Below are 20,475 nucleotides of genomic sequence, written 5' to 3' on the forward strand. Positions count from 1 at the left end.
ATAAAATCTAGAATGGGATATTTTTGTTAGTTTTGTTAACATTTTGTTAACGAAATGGTGTATTTTTGTTAGCTCTTGGAACGTAATCCCCCTTTTTGTACAGCTTCTTAGTCTCATATAACACGGTTTCACACTACACGAGATTTTATAGGAACCTAACTACTGTGTTATATGAGGGTTACCAGTATATATAATAATATAATTATATAAGTTAAATAATTATATAATATATAACAATTACACAAGCCAACAAAAAATTTTTTTTGTCATACTTCTGCAATGAAAATATGTGATTCTGGAGGAAATAAAGGTGATGATTCCAAAAATCACCATAAAAAGTCTCTATCACGTCTACATCAAAAGAAGTAGCAATGTTTAACGTTAAAATAAATGGACATATACATATAATTCAAGTTGGTAATACAAATTTTTAAAAAATTATACGCTCTCCATAACTCATTTAACTTTGGAAATAATATAATAAATCATTGCAAAATAGTTATATTTCAATAATATATAATCAGCATACATGTAATGGTGGTGCCTCCATAGCCAGGTGGGCAGAAGTGGCAGTGCGTAGCACACGCTTCTTGATTAGACTGGGGTTCGGGCCCGTGACCACCAAATACGGAGGATGCGGAAAGGTCAGGGAATGACGACCGCATATCTTTAGTTGCTAATGCTCCTAAAAACCAAATAACAACAACAACAACAACATGTAATGGCCCATAAAGCATTTAGGGCTAAAGCCTCAAGCTATGAAAAAATGTCTAGACTATGTATAAGTTAAGTGCAATAGCATCATTAATACATAGCCAAATCTGAATTAACAGAATATTTGCAAGGCAGCATCATTTCAAGTTATATCTCATATTGTGAATACCTTCACAACAAGTTGCCATGATATTGCACTACTTCGAATAAGTAACGCTTCACCTAAGGAGAAGACTAATGTTACTTATTCTCAGATGGATACCACCACCCAGACGGCGCTGTTTCAGGGCTATTTTGTATTTGTGTGGGATAATAACTCGATTATCCAGTGTCCCTATTAAACTTAGAAAAGCAAAAAGGTAGAGGGAAAGTAATAGTAGGAGTGGAAGAGGAAAAGAAACGGTGTAGAAGAATGAAAGGGACAGTAACTCCTTCAACTCACACCACTCAAAAACTCAACTCCTCGAATAGGCAACGCTTCCCCAGTGGAGAAGGCTGTTGTTACCTATTCTTGGAAACTCCAGACATCATCAGGCTCCCCCTCATGCCGTTTCAGGGCTATTTGGCCCTTCTTCGGTGGGTGGGTAGGTACCCAAGTGATGCAATAATGGCAAAAGAGTTATGAAGTATAACTCCACAATATGAGAGTTGCCTGATGGTGTATGACGTGTTTAGGGCTAAAGCCTCAAGCTATAAAAAAAGTCTAGACTATCTATAAGCTTTATAGTCTAAACACATCCAAATAGCCCTGAAATGGTGCCGTCTGGGTGGTGGTATCCATCTGAGAATAAGTAACATTAGTCTTCTCCTCAGGTGAAGCGTTACTTGTTCAAAGTAGTGCAATATCATGGCAACTCGTTGTGAAGGTATTCGCAATATGAGATATAACTTAAAACGATGCAGCCTTGCAAATATTCTGTTAATTTAGATTTGGCTATGTATTAATGATGCTATCGCACTTAACTTATACATGTAATGGTCCTTAAAAATGTTTGCTACTAAGGGATTTTCTCTTGTATTCCTGCTTTATGTCCCTCACAAGGAACCAGCAGTAATCCCACATCATTACAGGATCCCAGCGACCCTGGTACTGCATTTCCATTATGGAAATATCTTGATGAAAACACTCCCCTTGTTCATCACTCATATTACCCAGATTTTTGGGGAAAATTCGAGATGGGAGATGTCATTTAACAGCCCATGTTTTTGTAGCACTCAAGTAAATTAGGCACCAACATTTCATAGTTTTCTTCTTTCCTATTACCCAAAAAACCATGTACTACTGCCTTAAATGATTGGCAAGCTGTCAATTCAACCTCCTTTAACTGGGTTTCAAACACATTGTCTTTCAGTTTTCTAATTTGGGGTCCTACGGAAATTCTTTCCTTAAGTTTGGCATATGTTAAATTAGGAAACACACTTCTCAAGAATGCAAATCTGTTACCTTCTTTATCTAGTCTCTTAACAAAATTTTTCATCAATCCAAGTTTGATGTGCAGGGGTGGAAGAAGAACCTTGTTTGATTGCACTAAAGGAATATATTTTACATTACATTGTCCTGGTATGAACTCGTCCCGCTTGTCCAAATGTTGCACAATATAATGCTCTTCTGTCACATGGCTGTCCCACAAACACAAAAAACAACAGTATTTTGTGAAACTCTCCTGCAAACCAACAGGCAGACCAATACCCATAAGATCACTGCATATGATCCAACCATAATCCTGGTATTTTATAGTATGTAATAGAACCTTAGACATGCTTTCATGACTTTCTTTAAGTCCAACTTAATGAAAAAGTGATGGAAATTCATTGCCATTATGAAACAAAACTGCTTTTAAACTCAATTTTGAGGCATCTGTGAATAAATGCTATTCATCTGACTTATGAACGATGCCTAGTTCTTTCAGAAGTCCAAAAATGTCTTTGCAAAAACACACTGTCCTCCAAAGCAAATTATTTTGAAAACTTTTCATGTCTTTTTTGAAACACTGATATCTTTGTTCCTGCTGCGAGTATATTCCACCACTGTAACCTAGAACCTAACTGTTCAGTTTGTTCTTTCGGCAAATTTAAGCCTTGAACCAAATCATTCAACTCATCTTGTTTGATTAAACTCACAGCTTACTAGCTGATAGTCGACATCTTGTGAAGTGGAGAGCCCTTAAGAGTACAAGGGTGTGGCTCTCCTACTCTCGAGGGGCTGTTTATCTTTTCGATGATAGATTTACAACCTTGAGAACATGTCACGATCAGTTAATACTTGGAAACCTTGGCACAATCTACAAAAATCCTCACCAAAACCACTGTGTGCTCTCTTCAAATAGTAAATTGTTGCATCGGAATTTGAACCTAAGAACCATAGGTAGAAGTCTGATGATGTTTATCACAGGAAAACCAAGGCCAGAATAAATGATTTTCGAAATCTACGCATAAAAATTGGTTAAAAATAGCATTTAAGTTCTTGGGGGTAAAAATCGTGTTAGTTAGTGTTATTATAATAATTTTAATTACTGTTAAATATACCTGTGTGTATGGGATAAAGTCCTGTCAGCAAAGCACCCCGAGTAGGGGAACATATTGGTTGCACATAGTAATCATTCAGAATTACTCCCTCGGATGCAAAATAATCAATATTTGGAGTTGGAATTTGAGAAGAACCATGGAAACTTATATCATTCCATCCCTAAAAAATTAATAATGAAATAACTTTATATGCAAATCAACAATCAATTTTTAATGTAACTAGATAAAATATATTTGTATTCTACATAATGTGCATATATAACAGACACACAATAACAATTAAATAAGTTTTGAAAACAAAAACCTATCTTATTTACTAGCAGCCAGGGCTGTAGCAATAAAAAGGCAGAGAGTATACTACATAAAAGCAGCAGATGCAGGGCATATAAAAGTAAAATGCATACAGCAATGGTACTTAATCAAAAGGCAAAGGTATATGCTCTTTGCTCAAAAAAAGCAGGGGTATAGGGATAAACCTTCAATCTTTGTCATCATGCACTTCAGTTCATGATGAAAACTGGACAGAGAGAGAGGTGAAAGAATTTGTTCACATCTAATGTCAAAAAATGTAAATGTGCACTTTTTAAATAAAGGAGAAGTCTCCTTCTTTCCCTCTATTACTGATACTTCTTGGACAGTGCTATAAACAAGAAAACATCAGTTTATTTTACAAAGAAAAATGTTATAGAAAATATAACATCGGATCATTAGCAAACCTTGCAAATTTTTCAGTCAGTCCAAAAGCAATTACATAAACCTCAGTTCACATAATATAAATTATCATATAGAACTATGATTCTAGAGCAGTAGACAGAAAACTAAAGGTTAAAGGGCTAAAGATAAATAGCCAATGTCAATCTTTATAGCATACTATAGGAGTTAAATAACAAGAGGTAAGGATTATTTTTTCTATATCTTTTTCATGTCATTCATCACAGATAAATAGATAAGAATCAATACCTACTTTATTAATCAACCTGAATAATGGAATAGCGAGGAGGGTCAAGTTCGTTTACAAAAAAAATATTTTTCAAGAATGATTTTAACAGCCAGCCTCAGTCATACAACCTTTAAAAATAGGCTTAATATACAGAGAGGGGAGAAAAAAACCATATTCTGTAATTTCCATCTGGCTATATTTATTTACCCTCTGTATATGATTATATGAACATATATATTTCCAGGTCCGCTGAAAGCATAAACTAGAAATAAACACCAATTTTAATAAGTTTAAAACACTCAACCAGTATTGACCATCCATATCATTAAAGGTAATTAATAATTTCTGAATACAGGATACAGAATTTGTATTTCACAAATTCTGATCTCTGGACATATCAGTAATACTAAATGACCACTCTCAAAAGCAAATAAAATTATGTTATCAGGCAAATAAATTTGAGTTATCAGGTAATCTGTAAATAAATTAAATGTATCTAGAGTAAATTTGCCAGCTGAATTAATGTGACATTTGTCCAAGTGTATAAATTTATATTTTGTCCAAATTAATGTATTTTATTTCTTTTGTAATAATGATCTCAATGTTATTCCTTGATTTCAAGGAAAAACAATTTAGGAAAGATAACATACTGCATAATAGTAATACAAGACTGCTTCTCGGGATTTCTAAGAGGTACAAACTAAAGGTTATGCACCGTAAAAAATGGTATATGCACCAACATCGAGCCATGATGATGAAGAGGTTGAAGAAATGTACACTTAAACTGAGAGACTTCTAGATGAACAGAAAATCACTACACCATTAATTATGGGGGGACTTTAATGCTAAGGTTGGAAAGAGACAAAACAGTGCAGAAAGGGAAACTATGGGAAATTTTGCAATTGGTGAAAGACGTGAAAGACTTGTGAAATTTGCAGAATCTTGAGGAATGTCAGTAATGAATAGTTTTTTTAAAGAAAAGGGTGAACAGAAAGTGGATATGGAAGAGCACAAATGGATTAAAAACTAATGAAATCGGCTTCATCCTCACTAACAGAAAATATATTATGAATGAAGTTACCGTCCTGAACCAGGTAAATGTTGGAAGTGATCACACAGAATGGTAAGATGCACACTTGATATAGATGTAAGAAAAGAAAGAGAAAAAACTGACTTGACTAAATAATACAAAAGTCTTTGAGATAACAAAAAAGGAGAAAAAGCAGTATGTACTGGACTTAAGAACAAGTTTGAGCTTCTGAAGACCTTTCAAGAACAACATATGGAGTTGGCTTTCTGGTCCATAAAGATATAAAAAACAACATTTTGGAATTCAAAAGTACATCACCAAGGGTGTCAAGACTAATACTCAGGATTTCTAAGAGGTACAAGCTAAAGGTTGTAATGATATATGCACCAACATCAAGCCATGATGATGAAAAGGTTGAAGAAATGTACACCAAAATTGAGAGTCTTCTAGATGAGCAGAAAACCCACTACACTATCATTATGGGGGACTTCAATGCTAAGGTTAGAAAAAGACAAAACAGCACAGAAAGGGGAACTATAGGAAATTTTGGAATTGGTGAAAGAAATGAAAGAGGTGAAAGACTTGTGGAATTTGCAGAATCTTGAGGATTGTTAGTAATGAACATTTTTTTCAAGAAAAGGGTGAACAGAAAGTGGACATGGAAGAGTCCAAAAGGATTAACAACTAATGAAATTGACTTCATCTTCACGAACAGAAGATATATTATGAATGATGTTACCGTCCTGAATAAGGTAAATGTTGGAAGAGATCACCGAATGGTTAGATGCACACTTGATATAGATGTGAGAAAAGAAAGGAAAAAACTGACTTGAGTAAATAATATGAAGGTCTTTGAGATAACAAAAGAGGAGAAAAAGCAGTATGTACTGGACTTAAGAACAAGTTTGAGCTTCTGAAGACCTTTCAAGAACAACATGAGGAATACAACTTTCTGAAAGTGATAAAGCCTGAGAAACCTATAGTTAAAAAGAAATCCAAAGAAGAAAAAGTTAGCCAAGAAACACTTTTCATGATGAACTGAAGACGACAAATGAAGGGCAAGATAAACACTGATAAGGACAAAATTGAGTATACTGAGTTATGCAAAACCATTAGAAAGAGACTGAGAGAGGATATAAGAAGATTTAACACAAGAAAAGTAGAACAAGCATTAACGGAAAAAAGAGGCCATAATCAGCAGCCATGAGCAGTAATACAGAAAGACAAATGATCAAATGATACTGAAACTGAAGAATTGCAATGGTATACTTATAAATAGCAGAGAAGGCATAATTCAAATAGCAGAAGACTACTATAAAGAATTATATAAGGAGCAAGGAAATGAGGCCACCAGTCGGAAAGATGGATCACAAATTAGCAACACATACAACATACCTGATATTCTTCATGATGAGGTTGAACACGCACTGAAGAAAATGAAGAATCAGAAAGCATGAATATTAGCAAAGACATATAATAAAAGAAAACAAGCTTATATAGCATCAGCTAAAAAAAAAAAAAAAACCTTCTCATTTCACCCATCCACTCACTAAATGTTTGTCTAGTTCTGCCTTGAATCCATTTAATCTATCAACTTCTACATCAGATGAAAATTTGTTACAGCAATCAACCACCCGCTGCCTAAAGGCAAACTTCTGCACATCTATCCTACAACTGCCTTTCCTCAATTTGAATTTATTTCCTCTCTGGCGATTATTCTGAGCAAGAGAAAGAATTCCATCAGCATCAAGCATGATGAAATCATTCAAGGCCTTATATACTCAATCAGATCACCTTGCAGGTGTCTAGTCCCCAGACACTGTAATTTGCAAAACTTAAGCCTTTCTTCATAAGAGTAACCGGCTAAGGTAAAGAAAGGCAACACTAGAACGAGAAACATTGGATAACTTATGCGGAAAATAGTTTCCCGACACCAGACTCTAGTGCTGCTCACACGGTAAACAGATGGTAGATGTTATCGGTCTAGAGCCAAAATCAAAAATAAAAATACAGTCATAAAAAAATTTATTTTTTTATGAATGTATTTCTAAATATGACTGTGATTCTAAAGAAAAAAAGGTTAGGTTAACCCCTCCACTTCGGCAGGGGTTCAAGTGGAGGTAACCCAACCTTTTTTCACCATTATGGAAAGCCTTCATTAGGGCAAATTACCATTATTGCTTCTAAGTGCTACTAAAGAGGCACCTCCGTAGCCAGGTGGGCAGGAGCAGCAGTGCATAGCACATGCTTCTTGATTAGACTGGGGTTCAAGCCCGTGAGCCACCAAATACGGAGGATGCGGAAAGGTCAGGGAATGACCACCGCATATTCCTGGAGCAATATGGCCTTAGTTGCTAATGCTCCTAAAAACAAAATAACAACTACTAAAGTGATACTAAACCGATGTTATCATGTGTTGTGTTCGTGCATCAATCAGAACATCATTTGCCATGCCTACCTGTCAATCAATATACCGTTCTCGACTTTGCTACAGATCGATAACTCCTACTGTCTGTTTACTGAACGAGCAGCGCTAGAGTGCCATATAGGGAAACTAATTTTCCACGTAAGTTATCTGACGTTTCTCGTCGTTCTCGTGTTGGCTGTCTTTACCTTTGCTGAGTAACCCTTTGTTCCATTCACTAATCTTGTTGCCCTTCTCTGTACTCATTCCAGCAGCTATACATCCTTCTTAAAATGAGGCCTCCAGACCTGTATACAGTACTAAAGGTGTGGCCTGACTATTGCCTTATACAAGGGGATAGTCACCACCTTATCCCTGCTAGAAAAATTCCTGTATATTATTTACAAGACTCCACGAGCTATTCTTGCAGACCATCTGCACTGAACAAAAAACTTCCTATCTCACTGCACAGTTACCCCCAGGTCCTTTTCATTCTCTACCACTGTCAGTAGTACCACACAGTTGATACGTTACCCTTAGGTTACTGCTTCCCACATGCAGTACTTAACGTTTGTTAATGTTAAACTTCAGTTGCCACCTCTCAGCCCATCTGCTCAACTTTTCTAGATCCTGTTGCAGTAGCATACCATCCTTACTGTCATTAAAAACCCTGCCGATCTTCATATCATCTGCAAACTTCGACATTAAGCCTGACATACCATCATCATTATCATTAATAAATAAAGAAAATAACAATGGACCCAACACTGAATCCTGGGGGACTCCACTAATAACATTAATCCATGAAGAGCAGTGTCCATTGATTACCACTCTCTCTCTCTCTGTCTTCTCCCACCCAACCATCCCTTTATCCATAGCAGCAGTTTGCTTCCACACTGCTCCAATTTGTGCAACAGTTTTCCATGTGCAACAGTATCAAAAGCATTTCTAAGACCCAAATATATGACATCAAAATTATTCTTTGCATCCAGTTCCTTTGTGACCACATCATTAACCCCAGGGTCCTGAGCTGGATATCATCATTCTTCTCTTTCTTGGTGAGTCCCTTCTACTTCTCTCTCTCACTCTCTCTTAGGGTAACTCGGGAATTTTTTTTTTCTTTTTTTTTTTGACTGGTGCAGCATAAGCCTCAGGCTTCCTTGCACCATATAGCGAATAATAATAATAATAATAATAATAATAATAATAATAATAAGAGCATCCAATCAAATTGGTGAGACAAGACTTCCCCTTAACAAACCCATGCTGTGTCCAAGCTTTAACAGAAGTCTTGTCTAGTTGATCTTACAGTGCTTCTCTAACCAATGCCTCCATTAATTTCCCTGGAACAGAGATTAAACTAACAGGTCTGTAATTACCTGTTCACCCTTTGATTCTTCTTTGTGAATTGAGTCACATTTGCACATCTCCAGTCCATAGGTACCTCTCCTGAGTCAAAGGAAGCACTCATAATTATGGCTAAGGGTTTGCTTACTTCCTTTGCTGCCTCTTTTAATATAACTGGATAGATCCCATCGACCCCAGTGGCCTTTTTTATGTTTATCTTCAACAATTTCTCCTCCACTTTACTCTCAGATATTGATGAAGGTATATCAGGTATATCAGCATGATACAAAGGTTGGCAGGGTTGTTAATAACAGTAATGGCAGTGTGCTACTGCAACAGGATCTGGAAAAGTTGAGCAGATAGGCTGAGAGGTGGCAACTGAAGTTTAACATTGACAAATGTAAAGTACTGCATATGGGTAGCAGTGACCCAAGAGAAATATACCAACTGTATGGTACCACACTCAGGGAGGTGGAGAATGAAAAAGACCTGGGGGTAATTGTGTAGTCAGATATGAAGTTCTCTGAGCAGTGCAGACGGGCTGCCAGAGCAGGTCATGGGGTACTGTCAATGATATACAGGAATTTTGCTAGTAAAAGGAGGAAAGGAGGCAATTATCCATTTGTATAAAGAAATTGTCAGGCCATGCAATTAGTATTGCATACAAGTCTGGAGGCCTCATTTTAGGAAGGATGTAGAGTTGCTTGAGCATGTACAGAGAAGATCAAAAAGATTGGTGAGGGGAACGAAGGAGTCCTCTTACCAAGAAAGGCTTATGTTCTGCAAACTGCAGCAGCTGGAGACTCGGCACCTGCGAGGTGATCTGATTGAGATGTATAAGGCTTTGAATGGGTTGTGCATGCTGAATTCTGGTGGGATTCTTCCACTTGCTCAGATTACGAACCTGAGGGGGCATAAATTCTAATAGAGGAAAGACAGTTGCAGAATACATGTGTGGAAATTTGCTTTAGCCAGTAGGTGGTTAATTGGTGGAACAAACTTCCTTCCGTCATTGTGGGGGTTGATAAGTTTAAATTCAAAGAGTAACTGGACAAACTTTTAGAGGAATGGATGTTGTTCTTTTGCCGATATCACTATTTGAGCTGCCCACCAGTGGACCCCCTCCAAGAAGGTCAATGTCTTTTTTCACATTAGATCTCTATACTTGAACACAGTATTCCAAACGTGTCCTACAATTACCTTATACAGTGAAATTAGGACCTCCCTTTCTCTACAGGATAACATTCAATAAATCATCAACAAGACAACCATGGGCTTTGCTGGCTGCATGTTTACACTGTTCAGAAAACTTCATATCTGCCTGTGTTGTAACTCCACTGTTTTTAATTCAACCCCAACAAGTATATAATTTATTTGTCACCTGCTATGCTATTCCTCAAGTGTAGGATCTTGCATTTAGCAGCTTTAAAACATAGCTGCCAATTCTCTGACCATCTGAAGTCTGTTCAAGTCATCCTGAAGAAGCACTGCTTGGCACTGATCATTAATGACTGTGCCAATCTTTATGTCATCTGCAAATTTTGACATCATGCCTTCGTCAATATCTGGGATGTAATTTATGACATCCCAGATATTGATTGAAACTTGCGGTTTGGTCAATCACACACTAGCATGCTTTTGTGGATTTATTGGAAGATGGTTTTCTACAGCAGTAGTAGGTTCAGGACGCAACTACAGGGAGTAATACTCTTGATCTGGTTATCAGTAGTGATTGTTAATGCACTAAGAATATGCAGATAAGGAACCACTAGGTGGCAGTGATCACAGTATGCTGATGTCGGATTTACTCAAAGAGGTAACTACCATCAGGGATAAAGGGATGGGTTTTTGCTTTCGTAAAGATACTACAGAGGTCTCAGAGATTTTTTAGGTTCTGTACAGTGGGACCAACTGATGATGCTACAAACAACAAATTCTAAATGGGAAGCATTCAAGGAAGTAATTTTGGAAGCTACTAGGCTTTTTGTTCCAACTAAGAAATACTGCTCTAGGTTCAGTCCCAAATGAATATCAGATGAAATAATGACACTCAAGGCAGAGAAGAAAATGCATGGGATGCACATAAATTTTCAGGTGACGTGGTAGATATATAAGCTGGACTGTAATCAAGTCACAAAGGAGGTTAGGCAGGCAAAGGCAGATTACGAGAAATCTTTGGCAATGGACGCAAAGAAAAACAGAAAAGAGTTCTTCATTTATGTTAACTCTAGAAGGAAGGGTATGAATCAGATTGGTAAACTTCATATCACTGGTTCAACTGTTGATGATCCTGCTCAGGTTACTAACAAACTGAATGAGTATTCTGCATCTATATTTCCACAGGAGGAGTTATTCAGAGAGAGGAATGCCAGAGGCGTATTAAACTCTGGCAGTCAGCTAAATGATTTTGTAATAACCTAGAACACAGTGCGGGAGAAATTGTTGAAGATAAACATAAGGAAGACACCTGGGATGGATGGGATCTATCCAGTTATATTAAAAGAGGCAGCAAAGGAAGTAAGCAAACCCTTAGCCATAATTATGAGTGCTTCCTTGGACTCAGGGGAGGTACCCATGGAATGGAGATGTGCAGATGTGACCCAATTCACAAAGGAGGATCAAAGGGTGAACAGGTAATTACAGACCTGTTAGTTTAACATCTGTTCTAAAGAAAGTAATGGAGGCACTGGTTAAAGTAGCACTGCAGGCATCTAGACAAGACTTCAGTTATAGCTCGGAAACAGCATGGGTTTGTTAAGGGGAAGTCTTGTCTGACCAATCTGATTGGAAACTATGATGTGGTCACAAAGGAACTGGATGCAGGGAATAACTTTGATATCATATATTTGGAACTTAGAAAGGCTTTTCATACTGTTGCACATGGAAGACTGCTGCACAAATTGGAGGAGTATGGCATTGGAGGAAAATTGGTGCTATGGATAAAGGGATGGTTGAGTGGGAGAAGACAGAGAGTGGTAATCAATGGACAGTGATCATCGTGAACTAATGTTATTAGTGGAGTTCCTCAGGGTTCAGTGTTTTTGTATTTATAAATAATATTGATGATGGTATATCAAGCTTAATGTCCAAGTTTGCAGACGTTACGAAGGTTGCAGGGTTGTTAATGACACTAATGACAGTACACTGCTGCAACAGGATCTAGAAAAGTTGAGCAGATGGGCTGAGAGGTGGCAAATGAAGTTTAACATTGACAAACGTAAAGTATTACATATGGGAAGCAGTAATCCCAGAGTAACGTATCAACTCTGTGGTACCACACTGACAGTGGTAGAGAACGAAAAGGAACTAAGGGTAATTGTGCAGTGAGATAGGAAGTTTTCTGAGCAGTGCAGATGGTCTGCAAGAATAGCTCATGGAGTCTTGTCAATGATATACAGGAATTTTTCTAGCAAGGATAAGGAGATGATTATCCCCTTGTATAAGGTAATGGTCAGGCGGCCACAACTTGAGTACTGTATACAGGTCTGGTGGCCTCATTTTAAGAAGGATGTAGAGCTGTTGGAACAAGTACAGAGAAGGGCAACAAGATTAGTGAATGGAACGAAGGGTTGCTCTTATGAAGAAAAGCTTAAATTTTGCAAATTACAGTGTCCGGAGACTAGGCACCTGCGAGGTTATCTGATTGAGGTGTATAAAGCCTTGAATGGTTTGAGTATGCTCAATACTGATGGGATTCTTTCTCTCGCTAAGAATAATCACCTGAGAAGGCATAAATTCAAATTGAGGAAAGACAGTTTAGGATAGTTAACAGGATAGTTTGTTAACAGGAGAGACTGCTTCTACACTGATGGGATACACTTAAATAGAAAGGGTGCAAGAATGTTTGCTGATGTTATCGAGGCAGTGTTAGGTGGGTCGGAAAACTGCTAGATTGGGGGGATACAAGGACTAATAGATTAACAGTAGCCACTGGCAGAGGTAAAAGTGATTCTTGCACTGCTTCTATTGGAATGAGCCACAGCCTGGAAAATAAGATGCAGGATATTTCAGAGACTGCTGGGAATCACTGGCGTACAAATAAACACATAGGTTGTGTTAGGGTAGCTAAGAAAAAGAACAGGTGCATGTATACTTGCGTGTACACCAATGCTAGGAATTTAGTAAATAAATTTGATGAATTTGAGGTATTGCTCAAAACATCAAAGGCAGATATTGTGGGGATTTCAGAGACGTGGTGTCACACAGATATAAGGAATGCAGAACTAGAATTTGGGGAGCACAACGTCTACAAAAAGGATAAACAGGATAGGAAGGGAGGAGGGGTTATGCTATTAGTTAAGAAACACATAAAATCCAAGGAAGTGAAGCCAGTCGACATCGCTGGACAGTGCAGTGTCGAGTCAGTTTGGTGTGACATAAGCATTGGGAGATCAAAATTTACAGTAGGAGTGTGCTATAGGTCTAATGACTCTGATGAGTATAATAAGAAACTGTACGAGGAAATAGAGTGGGCCAGTAAATCAGAGAGTCTTATAATGGGGGATTTTAATTTCCCAGATATTGACTGGAATTTGGGGGCTGGTCACTCACACACTAGCAAGGCTTTTGTGGATTTATTGGATGATTGTTTTCTTCATCAGCATGTTCGGGAGGCAACTAGAGGGAGTAATACTCTTGATTTGATTATCAGCAGTGATTCTTCATGCATTAAGAATCTGCAGGTAAATGAACCACTAGGTGGCAGTGATCACAGTGTGCTGAAGTGGGAGTTACTGAAAGAGGTAACTACCATTAGGGGTAAAGGGAAGGATTATTGCTTTCATAAAGGCGACTACGATGCACTGAGACAGTATTTAAATTCTATACAGTGGGACCAACTGATGATGTTACCAACAGCAAATTCAAAATGGGAAGCATTCAAAGAACTTATCTTGGAAGCTACTAGGCTTTACATACCAACTAAGAAATATTGTTCAAGGTTTAGGCCTAAGTGGATGTCAGATGAACTAATGAGACATATGGCAGAGAAGAAAAATGCATGGGATACATACAAATTAACACGTGACACAGAAGCCTATGACAGATACAAGTTGATCTGTAACCAAGTTACAAAGGAGTTTAGGCAGGTGAGGGAAGATTACGAGAAATCTTTGGCAAGGGATGCAAAGAAAAACAGCAAAGAGTTCTTTACTTATGTAAACTCTAGAAGGAAGGGGATGAATCAGATTGGTCCACTTGATATCGATGGATCAACTGTTGATGATCCTGCTCAGGTAGCTAACAAACTGAATGAACATTTTGCATCGACATTCACACATGAGGAGTTATTCAGCGAGGAGAATGCCAGAGGTGTATTCAACTCTGGCAGTAAGCTAGAGAATCTTGTAATAACTGAGAGTAAAGTGGAGGAAAAATTGTTGAAGATAAATATAAGAAAGGCACCTGGGGGTGGATGGGATCTATCCAGTTATATTAAAGGAGGCAGCAAAGGAAGTAAGCAAACCCTTAGCCATAATTATGAGAGCATCCTTGGACTCAGGGGAGGTACCCATGGACTGGAGATGTGCAAATGTGACCCCAATTCACAAAGGAAGATCAAAGGGCGACACAAGTAATTATAGACCTGTTAGTTTAACTTCTGTTCCTGGAAAACTAATGGAGGCACTGGTTAAAGAAGCACTGCAGGATCACCTAGACAAGACTTCAGTTATAGCTCAGACACAGCATGGTTTTGTTAAGGGGAAGTCTTGCCTGACCAATTTGATTGGATACTATGATGCAGTCATAGAGAACTGGATGCAGGGAATAACTTTGATATTATATACTTGGATCTTAGAAAGGCTTTTGATACTGTTGCATATGGAAGACTGCTGCACAAATTGGAGCAGTGTGGCATTGGAGGCAAATTGCTGCTATGGATAAAGGGGTGGTTGAGGGGGAGAAGACAGAGAGTGGTAATCAATGGACACTGCTCATCATGGACTAATATTATTAGTGGAGTCCCTCAGGGTTCAGTATTGGGTCCATTATTGTTTTCTGTATTTATAAATGATATTGATGATGGTATATCAAGCTTAATGTCCAAGTTTGCAGACGATACGAAGGTTGGCAGGGTTGTCAAGGACACTACTGACACTATGCTACTGCAACAGGATCTGAAAAGGTTGAGCAGATGGGCTGAGAGGTGGCAAATGAAGTTTAACATTGACAAATGTAAAGTACTACATATGGGAAACAGCAACCCCAGAGCAACGTATCAACTCTGTGGTACTACACTGACAGTGGTAGAGAATGAAAAGGACATGGGGGTGGTTGTGCAGGCAGATATGAAGTTTTCTGAGCTGTGCAGACGGGCTGCAAGAGTAGCTCATGGTGTATTGTCGATGATATATACGAATTTTTCTAGCAGGGATAAGGAGGTGATTATTCCCTTGTATAAGGCAATGGTCAGGCCACACCTAGAATACTGTATACAGGTCTGGAGGCCTCATTTCAAGAAGGATGTAGAGATGCTGGAACGAGTACAGAGAAGGGCAACAAGATTAGTGAATGGAACAAAGGGGTGCTCTTACGAAGAAAGGCTTAAGTTTTGAAATTACAGTGTCTGGGGACTAGGCACCAGCAAGGTGATCTGATAGAGGTGTATAAAGCCTTGAATGGTTTGAGCATGCTCAATGCTGATGGGATTCTTCCTCTTGCCCAGAATAATCACCTGAGAGGGCATAAATTCAAATTGAGAAAAGACAGATGTAGGATAGACGTGAGGAAATTTGCCTTTAGCCAGCAGGTGGTTGGTTGGTGGAATAGACATCCATCCCTTGTCGTGGAAGTTGATAGCCTAAATAAGTTTAAGGCTCAGCTGGACAGGTATTTCGAATGAACAGAGGGGGTGAAGTGGAAGTGGTTATTTTTTATTTATTTATTTTTATTATTTTTTTTTATTTTTATTTTTATTTTTTTTTTTGGCTGATGCTGCATAAGCTTGCTTTCTTGCATCAAATGCCTCTACTAATGCTAATGCTAATGCTAATAGATGTGCGGAAGTTTGCTTTTAGCCAGCCCATAGTTTGTTGGTTGAACAGACTTTCATCCTTTGTTGTGGAAATGATAGCTTAAACAAATTTAAGGCTGAGCTGGACTGGTATTTGGAATGAACAGAGGGGTGAAATGGGAGTTTTTTGTTTTTTTTTTTGGCTGATGCTGCGTAATCTTGCTTTCTTGCATCATATGCCTCTACTAATGCTAATGTCCCTGGATTGCCCTCTTAATTATTGCCTCTAAGATTTTTCCTACCACTGAAGTCAGACTAACCAGTCTGTAGTTACTAACTTCACTCTCAGAACCACATTTATGTATTGATGATACATTTGCACTTCTCCAATCCAAAGGATTCTCCCCAGAGTCCAAAGATATCCCTCATAATTAACTTCAGTTCAGTCGTTCAGTACACTCCCTCATGGTCTCCCTCAAAACTACAGAGTATATGCCATCAACTCATGGAGCCTTACTTGCCTTTAGGGCCTCTATTCATCCCCAGGATAGTATTAATATTAGCCAAATGGTGCAAGGAAACCATGAAGCTTTTGCTGCACTAGCCAAAAAGTAAATTAATTAATTAATTAAAATATAATATCTATTTGACTCTCCCTCCTCACAACACAAGTACCTGTCCAGTTGACCTTTGAATTTCCTCATGCTGTCAGCCTCAACCACCCAAGGAGGCAACTTATTCCAGTAATTAACACCTCGTTGGCTGAAAGAAAACTTCCTACAATTCAGTCTAGAGCTCTTACCCCATAATTTAAATTTATGGACCCCAGGTCTTTCTCCTCTCAGTCTTATACACTTCAATTAGATCTCCTCTAAGGTGACTAGTTACCAAACTCCAGCCCACATATCAGAATTCTTTCCTCGTATAGCTGTCCTTTTGCTGATCTTACAACGTATTTACATCCTTGAACCTGTTCAAAGAAGCTTGATGTCTTTTTTTTGGTGAAATCCTTGTACTTGAACACAATATGCTTACAGTGTTCAAGTATGAAGATTACACCAAAGTGCAGTATTGCAGTTGACATTGGTATTCATTATATAGTGTACAGTGGTATTATGACTTCCTCATCTCTTAAAATCAAATGTTCAAAAAATCATTGATAAGCTACCATGGAGTCTTTCTTGCAGCCTATCTATGCTGCTCAGATAAACTTCATGTCCTATTGTATCTTAACTCTCAAATCCCTTTCTTCCTCTATTGTTCCATGACATACACTTCCCAAGTGTATGTTATTTTCACGTTGCTATTCCCCAAGTGAAGGACATTTTGATGCATTAAGACTAATCTGGCCATCCCCGAAGTCTAAATTGTCCAGAAGAAGTGCTGCTCACTGATTATAATAAATTATTCTAAGATTATAATCAGTTGTTAATAATTATTAATAATCAGTGGAGTTGTTAATTAGTTAATAATTATTAACAGCTCCACTGATCTTGATGGCATCAGCGAATTTTAACATCACACCTTGTATCCTTTTGTTGATATCATTTAATAAAATCAAAAACAACAATGGTTCCAGTATCAATTATTGGTACAATTGGCTCCAACACTCAGACAGCATGAAACGCTACACCCATATGATCTGCCAAACCAAGCAATATCTTGCAATTCCTGAACAGTGAACAAAAGCAAATCCATATTCCTAACAACCCTTTGATCTCATCAAACTACTGTTCTACTAGGCTGAAATCTGGCAAGTGAACAGGGTGGAAGGTAGGAAATGATTAGTGTCATACCTCACAATTTGTTGGTTGTCTGGCAGTTCCCTTAATTCCTTTTGGTCTTAGTGTGCCAGTTCATATGGTACTAAATGTGAAGTTATCATTTTTATGCATTATGGCAGTGTCAACTGTACCGGCCCCCTGGATATTGTGCAGGTGTTCAGAATTGGAGTCTGGGCTCCTATGGGAAAAGATGAGCTGGCCCAGTGAGGCTATATGCTCCAGGGCCTTTGCTAGCTCTCAATCCGCCCCCCCCCCCCTGTATAAGTATGTTTGTGGGTCAATTTGAATATTGCGTGGGCTGAAAAAAAAAAAAATCGCAAGTAGAAATCTTACCCTTCTGTGAGATCAGTTAACTACAGCTCTGATTGCAGAGACCTTTGAGAATGACTCCAGTGTCAGATCTCAATCCCAACCTCTCCAATAATTGAAAAATTATGAACCTACTTTTTTAGATGGAAGATACTGCCTCCACCAATTTGATTAGTCCATATCTTCTTATTTCATTATATATACATAAACAATGGTCCTGGAATCTGCCTGATCCAAATGGAACCAATATTCATCAAGAAAGTTCAGGCTTTTCCAGTCTTCACTTCTACTGCTCCTTGGTCCATTAGGCATATTTCTTTTGCATAATATGCAATAATACCATAAAAATTCAAATATTTCTGTGTAGTGGCTAACACTCTAACATTCACCTATCACGGTGTAAACATGAGGTCATGCTATGGCATTACAGTATGTGTTACTGAAGAACACCTTATGATACGTGAGGCATTTACTTATGAAATGCAGCCATAATCAATTACAATGTTTAAAGCAGCTTTTATAATTATTCAAATTATTAGCAACTATATACGTATAGTTGCTAATGATTGCTTGCAACTATACAGTATAGGTATTTCAATGGTATTTCTTCAACATATTCCTCAGTATTAATGCCTATATGTAGTAGCCTTTGAATATTCAACTTCAGGAATTCTTCTGCATAATTCTATGGTTTATTTATGCAATTTTTTAACCTTTCAATACAATTTCAGATTATAATTTCACATTATAATATGATTTAAAAGCAGAGTGGAAGAGAACAACAATGAAAGGAAAAAAGTGACTAATCAAAGAATAAGGAAAGAAAAAAGAGGAAAGAAAAAATAACTAAACATAAAACAAAACAACTGTGAGCCACTTAGAGTATACCCTTAATTCTGCCAAAAAAAGTATGAACATGCAACCGTGCTGTTGTAGTAATACTACTATCTGCTCTCTAGACCCACTACTAACAAAATCAGTTAGGTTACATTCCCTGCCTATTTCACCATCATAGATGTATGAAAATGACCACTAGATATGTCTAGTATCAGTCTCCATGCACAGCCTAGAAACAACATTAGTACACAGCATTTCATTCAATTTCCTATTCCTAACAGTAGTGAAAATTCTTAATAAACTCACGTCCGGTGAGTATGGGCTTGGCACACCCATGGTCCTGAGTTTGATATCATCATTCTTCTCTTTCTTGATGACTCCTTTACTTCTGACTCTCTCACGGCAACTCAGGAATTTTTTTTTTTTTTTGGCTGGTGCAGCATAAGCCTCAGGCTTCCTTGCACCATAAGGCTAATAATAATAATAACAACAACTAGGGGGCTCTGCCCCCTGCTCACTTTGCTTGCCAACTCCCACACACACTTTTCTACATAATATGTAGAGGTATGACAAAGTAAATCAAATCTTTTCTACATAAAACAACACACACACACACCTGTCAAAACATACTGATTGATATCTAATCTAATATATAAAATAAAATAGAAAAAGTGTAAGAAAAAAAACTATGAAAAGTAAAATTGTGTGAATGCTGAGTGAATGAAAGTTATTATTAATTGCATGTTCTATCTTAGCCTCTTCACCAGAAAGACTAATGGCTATGTAGGCCCTCGGGGGCCTCATGGTTATCCAAGCTGACACCATGCTGTAGCTTTTCCTAACCAGCATTGTTGTGGGATGCAGACACTGGCCATTAGGGTAACCCCCAGGCCAGTGTGGGACAGAGTTGCAAAAATCAAGCTCCACCATAGGAATCTCTTTCTCTATGTGCTTTTATTCCTACCACCTGGGGTGGTTGAGTTTCCTTCACACAATCCCCTTCCCCCACCCTCAACTACTGCACCCTCTTCCTATCTCCCCATTACCTCATTTCCAATAAAAAATTTTTTCTTTCTTTTTGGGCTCTTCTTAGATGCCTAGGCTACCCCAGGGTTCACCCTCTTTCTTCTCAGAGCTTTCTCCTCTCCTAATGTGTCCTAGCCTGCCTCTCTGGGGCGGTGAAGGAAACTGGGGGTGTTAGTGGCTCTCCACAGGCCCCCAGGCTAAGTGACTGACCAAAGGAACAACACAATCCACACTAATACCTCACAAAACATACACTAACACACACCTTAGCCTTATGCTGAGTATTGTATTCTACACAGAATAAAAATGCAGAGTTGGGGGAGACCCCAGTGCCATCAGATAAAAAACACTATGTCACTATGAATGATATCTAATCAGGAAATGGCTTATATAATTATTTACCTGTGCATTTGTAGTGCACAGCATTCTGAAGGTCAAATACATATCAAATACTAATTATTTACCTGCATTTACATAGGTCACTTAGGAAAAGGCCTTTTGCTTCAGGTTCCATAATGCATGAGGAATATTGTTGCATCCAAAAGAGCAGGACTAAAATATTTAAATAAAATATTTACAAACTATACAAATATACAATATTCATTA

The 20,475-nt window shown here is 38.0% G+C and overlaps 1 protein-coding gene across 1 annotated transcript in view; it reads right to left on the reverse strand.

Moving 5' to 3' along the window:
- LOC150085928 (arylsulfatase B-like) overlaps positions 1-20,475 on the reverse strand; it is a 143,810-nt gene that overhangs the window by 107,258 nt on the left and 16,077 nt on the right. The window contains exon 3 of the mRNA XM_090374744.1: positions 3,241-3,400. Coding sequence (XP_090230870.1) covers positions 3,241-3,400 — 160 coding nt within the window. The remainder of the gene's footprint in view (positions 1-3,240; positions 3,401-20,475) is intronic.

The sequence above is a fragment of the Mastigoproctus giganteus genome, chromosome 5, assembly GCF_048544385.1.
Source record: "Mastigoproctus giganteus isolate SK-2022 chromosome 5, ASM4854438v1, whole genome shotgun sequence".
NCBI classification, from domain to species: domain Eukaryota; kingdom Metazoa; phylum Arthropoda; class Arachnida; order Uropygi; family Thelyphonidae; genus Mastigoproctus; species Mastigoproctus giganteus.